General features: G+C 35.7%; 1 protein-coding gene across 1 annotated transcript; it reads right to left on the bottom strand.

Moving 5' to 3' along the window:
- Nucleotides 1-693: 693 nt before the first annotated feature.
- Nucleotides 694-4,821, bottom strand: LOC131010122 (sucrose transport protein-like). The gene is made up of 5 exons (XM_057937535.1): nucleotides 4,232-4,821; nucleotides 3,293-4,066; nucleotides 1,413-1,476; nucleotides 1,296-1,339; nucleotides 694-1,042 (listed from the first exon to the last, which is right to left on the bottom strand). The coding sequence occupies exons 1-5, from the start codon at nucleotides 4,697-4,699 to the stop codon at nucleotides 863-865; spliced, it is 1,530 nt and encodes a 509-aa protein (XP_057793518.1). The 5' UTR covers nucleotides 4,700-4,821; the 3' UTR covers nucleotides 694-862.
- Between the last annotated feature and the right edge of the window lie 4,068 nt (nucleotides 4,822-8,889).

Below are 8,889 nucleotides of genomic sequence, written 5' to 3'. Positions count from 1 at the left end.
ATTTAATTTTAACTCTTTAATTTTCAAATCTAACATTTCATTAAAATTTAAAATTTTCATATTACATTAATTAAAATCAAATACAATAATTAAAATAAAATTTCAATCTTTTTTAGATTAAAAAAAATAAATCAAACTTTTTCAAAATTTTATTTTAATTTTCTATTATTTTTTTGAAAAAAAGGTGCGCGTGCAAGCATGCGCCCGATATACCACCCCTTCGTGCTGACTTTTGTTTTGGAGCCTGGATCGAACGACCCCAGTGCCCCATTGCGATGCAGGCTCTTAAGATCCAGTATGACAACATCAACGTCTCATTTTTTAGTATTTCATTGTGTATTACTTTTATTATTTAGATATTTCTTCAATTTCAATTTCCTGTGTGTAAGATTTATTATACTCAACAAGTGTATATGATTATTTTTAATATTTAATTTTATTTTATTAGTTAATAATTTAGTATTATGATTGATGAAATCTAATATATATTAAATTTCAATTTTTTTTTTATAAATTTTAATTATTATCCATTATACTATAATTGTTTTTACAGTAAATATAATTAAAATAACAAATTTGATTGTGGAACATAGGAAATGCTGGGATATTATATCTGAACTGAGATAAACTGACTGTATTATTGGACCATATATATTAGGAAGGAGAAACAATTGTAAATTTGACAAGATTTAATTAGGCGTCACACATCTTCATTACTGAAAAAAAAAAAAAAAAGGTACAACTTTAATCACGCTTAGCGTGTAATAATCTGCTGGTCAAAGTTCTTGATATAAAAGCTAAAGGGCAACCATTACAAGCCCGCAAAAAGCCCAAAGAGGGCTAAAATTTTAAGACACGGTTTCTAGTGAAATCCTCCGGCAGTCATAGCCTTGGTCGCCACCGCCTCAGCAGGCGGCGACGGAAGCATCGTGAGGGCCAAAATACCGCTGATGGCGGCGGCCACCGCCCCAACCACGAACGCTGGCAGGTTTCCGCCACCGAAGAGGTCGTCCCACGGCCCACTTGTGACAGAAACCAACATCTGCAGCAAAGGAAAAAATCCAAAAATATTAAAACAGAATCAATACACACTAACTCATTCCACTACAAAATGTGCTCAAACTTTATACCATGCTCTTTTGATATGATGGCATGATATATTATCTATTCTTTTTTTCGCTCTTTTCTTTGGTAGGATTGTGGGATCCATCTTAATTCACACACAAGTCAACTAGGAAGACAGAGTGGAGAATTTGTGTTGATGCGTTATTGGACAAAAGTGATTAAAATATTACCTGTGGAATAACTATTGCAAGGTTTAGAACTCCAAGTGATAGACCTGCAAATATGATTATAGTTTAGAACAAAGAAATTGGAGGAAAATAATTGATAAGAATATTTTCATTATTTACCTTGTCCTGAACCAGAGTTGCTGGAAAATATAGATGCCAAAGCAAATGGGATGCTGTAAGTTACCTAATCAAGAACAGTATGTCATTAGAAGATAAAAAAAATTAGCAATTTTCTTTCTCGTATCTTTAAAAGAAAAAAGAAAGACTAAAGTGGAACAAAGTCATGTGACTTCAAAAGTCAATAATCTATGCCAACCTAATACAAAACAAAGCAAAATCCATTTTTTTTTTTTCATCTCCATCCCTAAACATCATAGAATGAACTCTTGCCATGTCACACATTCATCATCACAAAATGACCTACCCCCCACACACACCCACACCCACACCCACATTGAATGTTGGATCATCCAGCTATGAAATGAAGGGATTTTTTTCAAAACTTATCGTATTAGGATGAAAGATCACTATCATGATCTAACTGTATTACTCAACAACCAACTTTCAAAGCATCCAAAAATTAACTCTAATCATGATTTCTAAAGGACCAAATAAAAAGTAACTAAGAAAATGGCTCTCCCACTCATTTTAGTGTGTGTTTTCCAATAAATTTGCATTACTCTTTTACCGAAAGTCAACATCTCAACCAACCTGCCACCCTTCCAAGAAGCAAAGCAAAATGCAATATTTTTCATCCCCAAAAAACAAAACTCCATGAAATCTTGTCAACTCACACAAGCATCATTACAAACGGAATTTTACAATAATTCTACCCAACTAGAGATATGGCTCAGCCAATTTCTCAATTATAACAAATGTAACCTAATCTTTAATACCAGATTTGGTCATGGTCTGTTTCTTCATTATAATGTTAAAATAATGCCAAAACTACAATTATTATTCCTCACCCAAAAGAAGCAAATAGCTTTTACTTTCTGCAGATTCTCTGTGTATGACTTAATCCTTTACATTAAATTGGCTTAGCATGAGCCAAACAGTAGATATGGATGCTTTGACAATATGGAAAGAAAACAACCAAGATAACCTAATCTTTATTCCTTTTGGTATCTATGGCTATGTGCCAAATTTGGTCATTATCTTGAAATTGTTTCTTATCAAACCATAGCAATCGGTGTGCATTATTCTCTTAATAATAGATGGCAATCATCGCGTACGACGGGTGAATCTCATTTAATTCCAATTTTACCATATAAGTGTGTTGTGTTGGTCTAGCAGTACAGCGAAGGCCGAAGGTATCATGATGATTCACCATAATGCAATCTTTAAATTTAAATTAATTTAATTACCAAAACATACTGATACATTATTTCTGAAGCAGATAAACAGTCACTTTTCAAGATAAAGTTTTATTCTTTTAGTCATCACAAAGCTAGATTATACCATGACGTGATCAAGTAACTGGGGTACTATTTAATCCAAATGACTAAAACATCATACCGCTAATGGTAACTTAATTCACGTGATCGGATAAGTAAATAAATAATAAATTGTATTATTTCAGGTTACTCATAACCCATGTGACCATGTCTAAAGCTGTGATTTTTTAAAATGAAAACGAAAGGAATTATAGTAAAAAAGAAAAGAAATAATCGAATTAGGAATTTAAATGATTACACTTCAAATACAACAAAGGACAAAAAAATGTTAAACATAATATTTTGCCCTATTAAAATTGATTAGAATGGTTACACTAATTACTAATTTCATTCTCATCATTATATGCGAGGGAGCTATAGAGTCTTAACATCTACGTATTTCATGCAAAAGATAAGCAATCAACAGGAAATTAATAATCACCACAAATTAACAATTCAGATTCAAACACATGCAATCGTTCAAAGAAGTCCAAAAATCCACACATACACAACACAAACTAAATTAATAATAAAATAATTAAAGAAAGAAAATGAAAAACTCACCGAGAGAGGAATGCCGAGGACGGCGAAGAGGGCCAAAGCTCCAATCTTCACGCCCGGCTCCGGCGTCTGCAGCACCCCATCGGCGCCGTACCGCCGCGTGTGGTCCGCCGTTTTGGTGATCACCACCGTCATCGCCAAGCCGACAGCCAGCAGGAAATTCGCGCCGCCCCACAGCTTCTTCACCCCCACAAACCCCCGTGCGCAGAACTGCACCCCCAGCGAGGCCACCCCTAAAACCACTGAGTTCAGCATCAGCCCCAACGCGCCGGCGCGTACGCCGCGGTCGTACAGCTTGCCTTCGCCGACCTTGCCGCCGTACACCTCCTTCCCCATCCAATCGGTGTCGAACAGCAGGAAGGGAAACCACGCAATCCAGTTGAAACACGTCACCAGCAGCAGGATCCACATGGGCTTAGGGAGGTCCTTCAGCGCACCGAATAATTCCCCAAACACCGGGATTTTGCCCTTCTTCACCGGCTCCGCCGCCTCCGTTGCCGCCGCGGCGGGCTCCTCACGGACGAAGGTGAGGGCGAGGACGGTGAGGATTAGTAGGAGGGCGATGGAGATGAAGAAGCAGCTCTTGAGATTGGCGCAGTAGACGTCGCAGGCGTGGGTTTTGGAGAAGGGAAAAATCCTGTAGAGGTGGGTGTAGGAGCCGGCGGCGTAGCCGAGGACGTTTCCGACCGCCATGAAGAAGGAGAAGAGCGCGTTTGATGTGCTCATTCTCCGAGCTTCTCCGCCTGATAAATCCGCCAGCAAAGCCCTACATGGCCCCTGCAAAAAACATCGCCGATTACATTAACGACATAATCCATGCTCATCAATCATCATTAAACCCTAAAAAAGGGGGAAATTTTACATAAATGCCAGCGATCGATATAGTCTATGCTCCAGATTGAAATTGAATTAGTGAAAACATAAGCACAATTCAATTTCTACCTGCAACATGTTATTAGCAACATCGAGGATCCAGAATCCGACGACGAAAACGGCGATGGCCCTAGGCTTAGGGCCCTTGCCGGAGGGATCGCCGCCGGCGTGCCCCAAATCAGCGGCGAACCCGATGAGGAAGACCGCCACAGCGACGAGAGCCGCTCCGGCGGCGATGAAGGGGCGGCGCCGTCCGAAGCGGGAGGTGCAGTTGTCGCTGTAGTATCCGACGATGGGCTGCACAATCAGACCGGAAATCGGGCCGCACAGCCAGATGAAGGCCGCCCACGTATGGGGGATTCCCAGCAGCTGCACATATGGAGTCAGGAGGGAGAGTTGTAGGGCCCACCCGAATTGCACTCCGGCGGCTATCGACGCCACGAGAAATATTATTTTGATTGGCGCCGCCGCCGCCGCCGGCTGCTGTATCTCCAGAGAAGATGGAGCGGTGTTTTTAGCTTCGCCTCGGACCTCCATTGAGCGCTATCTATCAATGTCTCTCTCTCACTAGATACAATTTTCTCTCTCTATATATGTATATATGTATATATGCATGCGTATGTACAGGATTGTGGGAGAGAAGTACTGGTGGATTCTGAAACAGAATGGGGGCTTTTATAATTGTTTTGGCGGGTAACGGAGGGGTGGTGGGGGTGGGGGGGTGGGGGTGCTTATCCTTCTATCCATATTGATATCGGAAAAGTAAAAAAGATGTAAAAATTAAAGGGCGAAAATTGAAGGTTAATTTTTTAAATTTTCGCAGCTTTGTACGTTAATAAAATCAGATTGGGGTTAGGCTGAAATTAATGATGGAAAGTAGGCAAGACAGTTAAAGACTTGTCCTCTACTTTTTTCAAAAATAGAATGTCTAATAGCACGGTTACAAATGTTTTCAATTTATAAATATAAGTGATCTAATTCTTGTGAACATCTTATAGATAGGGCTGCTTATTTGGATATTGGATATTGGTTATATCCGAATCGAAGCGAAACCCATCGGTTATCGGAAAATTGATACTCAATATTTGATTAAATGATACGATTATGGGTATGAGTATTGAGATTTTTTGGTTATCGGATATACTCGATAACCGATTGGGTATACCCGTTTAACCGATTTAATTAATTTTAAAATTATAAAATATGATTTTATTAATATAAATATATTTAATTTGATATTTATAATATAACTACAACTTTACGTGAAATGAAATGTATCAATTTAAAAACTAATAATTAAATAAACTTATGAATAGTCAAAGTATAATAAAATAATCAATAATAAACTTTTAAACTCTATTAAAATATTAACTCAACTCAATGAAATCATTAACTTGTTCATCGCATCATCACACGAGGAATCATGAAGATGAATTGATTAAATAAGTTCTACCAAATAGCTACAATTTAACATAGCTAATTTTTTTTAATGGTATTTCGGTTACCCATTTAACCGACTCATATAATCGTCTCATTTAACCGATAACCGAATATCGTTTGGGTTTGGGTACGGATAACATAAATGCTAAATTTTGGATACGGTTATCCCGTACCCAACCCGTTCATCACCCCTACTTATAGATGACCTCCTCAATTTTTCTTTTTTTCTTTTTGAGTAATTATATTTAAAGTTTTTACTCGAACTATTTGCTTCAAATGTTTAAGTTCGATTAATGCTGAAGTCTAGTAAGTTAGTTTCTATTTTGGATATTAAATGTTTTATTACGTCTTTTCCACAATTATTGATTTTTCAGAATTTTTATATAATTTGCAGGATAGAGTCCATATACGAAAGTCCATTTAACGAGTCTTTAAAGAAAATAGTTTTATAACTTATGAAAATTTTACTTCTCATGTTCGTGTTTTAACTTCAATTAATTATTGGCTCTTATTAATATTGGTGGAACTTTAATTTGTCACAATACTGTTCCCAGCATCATATTCAACTAATACTCCCTCCGTCCCATATGCGTAGGCTTGTTTTCCTTTTTTGAATGTCCTATTTATATAGGCTTATTTTCATAAAAAGTAATGTTTTTTTTACTCATTTACTATTATATCCCTATTTAATTTTTTAATTTACTCCCACTTTAATACATCATTAAATGACAACCAAAGAATAGAGTAAAATTCGTCTGCATCGCGGTATCACCTCTGATATCTCAGTTGGTATCAGTAACCAAAGCTATATGAATGACAACCAAAGAATAGAGTATCCTACTGTAACATTCTCCCCCTTTGTCATTTATATAGACAAAACATAAAATTGCTTCAACACATGAACAAACAGCAATATGAACATAGCTCCCCCTTACTTGATAAACTCCTCCTCAAATGAACATGGTAACAAAGCAGTAGATATCATCATAAGTACTAACCAAGGTTAGAGAGTAATATCAAAAAGCAATAACAGCAACAACCAAGATACTAACCACCAAGTAACATCTTCACATCTTCTCCCCCTTTTGTCTCAATAAATGGCGAAGGATCAGCCTCAACATCCTCATCAAAAATAATAAAAGCACCAGCGTCACCACTAGCAACATCGGCATAAATAACAACATACTCCCCCTTACTCCAAACATCTCTCCACATTGATGCAAATGTTATGGAGCTGCAAAACTGATCTCTAACAGGAGATAGACGTATTCTTAGGAAAGAACATCTTAAAGAACATGCTTTGGAGTAATACCTTCATGGAGGGATCAAGAGACTTATGAACGACTATAGGAGTGACATCTGGAACAGTTTCTGTAACAGTTACCGATACTGTGACCGAATGTTATGATATGATTTCTCCATTAGTTTCAGCAGTGTTCGCTAATTTCTTAACACACCGCAAGTGCACGGGTGCAATTGTGTACAGTAGCAAGTAAGGTCGTATTCCATAGAGACTAATTTAAATCAATGCCTATCCTAGATTATTATTCCTCTATCTGGAAAACCGGAAATATAAGTTTTTGTTTTTAAACTAAATAAAAAATCAACAGAAAAGAAATAAATCAAGCTGCGAAATAGAGCAACAGATATGAGAAGAATTTTCCAAGGCAAAAGTTTCAACAGATTCTCAAAACTAACAAGTTCAAGTCAATCATCAAGATGATTCATAAGGCAATCTCAAAGCTAGTCTATACCCACTATTGTGGCATACAAACCGTTGATTACATGCAAGGCTACCGTCTCCGGATCACACATCTAACATGTAACTCCTAAAAGCTCCTAGGATTAACGCCCACACAAATATCAATTTCCTTTAGAATTAAAATAAATGTGTTCTATGTTCTTAATTCAGGTAATAATTATCATCTCTCGATATCAAATTAAAACCTATGATTATGCTAAATTGGTGATCAAGCAATAAAGCAAACAATATAAACAAGAACATAAAAAGGAATAACAATCTCAATTGATTGAATCAAACAGTTAGAAATTCAAATCATGTTTACTCCCTAAACCCTGGGAAAAGAGATTCTAGCCACAAATAGACATATGAACTAGAATCAAAGTCTCAATAAACTTGGTCAAATACTTGGCCTTAATTAACGACGATTAACGATGAGAGTGATGCTATTTGGTCATAATATGGGTGACCATAATATCTTTAAATTCAATGGATTTAAATATTTTGTTTAAAATAAATATAGAATGTTGCTAGTTTTATTATTTTGTACACATTATAATTTTTTAAATAAAAAAAATATATTAAAAAAAGTACGATGTATAAAAAAATAAAATTAACTAGATCCTATTTTTATTTTAAATACAAAAAATTAAATACATGAATTTTATAATTTTTTTGCCATATTATGGCTAGCCATAATATAGCCATTATATATATATATATATATATATATATATATATATATATTTCTTAACATATAAAATATGAACTAGCTAAAATGTATGAATTCTATATAGAACACGTATGAATTTGTTGTATAACTATATGAATTGCGAAAAAATAATTTTTTTGCTACTTATGAGATTTGAAAAGAAACCATAAATTCATCAAACAAGATGATGAATCAATCGTAGATCTTAATAATCTAAAGGCTAAAAATAGTTCTTATTTTATATTTTTATATTTTATGGGGTGTTTTTATTTTAGCATATATATATAGGGGAGGCTAGGGTGAAAACACTCCTTAGTGTATAAAATAGGAGCAATATATGACCATTGATCTTGATGAATTAATGGCCCAGATCTGTTTTTATTGTGCATTCGGAATTCATAAATATTTTGCATGCAATTCGGACATTTCCACTAGTAAAGGATAAAATGGACATTTAAATTGTAACTTCCCCCACCAAACGGTTCCGGAATTGGAGCCAATTAAATATGGAAAATAAGATTTTTCATATCTCATGAATGATTACATATCTATGCAATTACTTTGATTTTTCATTCACATTCGTCCCCCACCAAAAAACTCTATCTCTCTCTCTCTCTCATCGCCATTTTGAATTAAACTCTGGCTGTGTCTGCTCTTCTCGTTTGTGAGATTTATGGTTGCTATCAACAACGATTCGATACTTCCATTCGAGACCAGGTGTGTGTAGGGCTTGTAGGCCGTCTGAACAGAAAGATATTGGTTTAATTTGGTTGATTACTCAAGGGAGATAAAACCCCCTAAATCGATAACTTTGTCGTCGATATTCGGCCTGCA

This window comes from Salvia miltiorrhiza, chromosome 2 (genome assembly GCF_028751815.1).
Source record: "Salvia miltiorrhiza cultivar Shanhuang (shh) chromosome 2, IMPLAD_Smil_shh, whole genome shotgun sequence".
Lineage (NCBI taxonomy): Eukaryota > Viridiplantae > Streptophyta > Magnoliopsida > Lamiales > Lamiaceae > Salvia > Salvia miltiorrhiza.
The sequence above is the reverse complement of the archived record's forward strand: the minus strand, read 5'-3'. Positions and strand labels throughout refer to the sequence as shown.

Bases quoted from the DNA above. Each gene is read 5' to 3' on its own strand.
- LOC131010122 (XM_057937535.1), bottom strand. From the start codon at position 4,699: ATGGAGGTCCGAGGCGAAGCTAAAAACACCGCTCCATCTTCTCTGGAG. The intron at 4,067-4,231 runs GTAGAAATTGAA...TGTTTTTTGCAG, and splicing joins TTGCTAATAACATGTTGCAG to GGGCCATGTAGGGCTTTGCT. The intron at 1,340-1,412 runs GTAAATAATGAA...TCATATTTGCAG, and splicing joins CAACTCTGGTTCAGGACAAG to GTCTATCACTTGGAGTTCTA.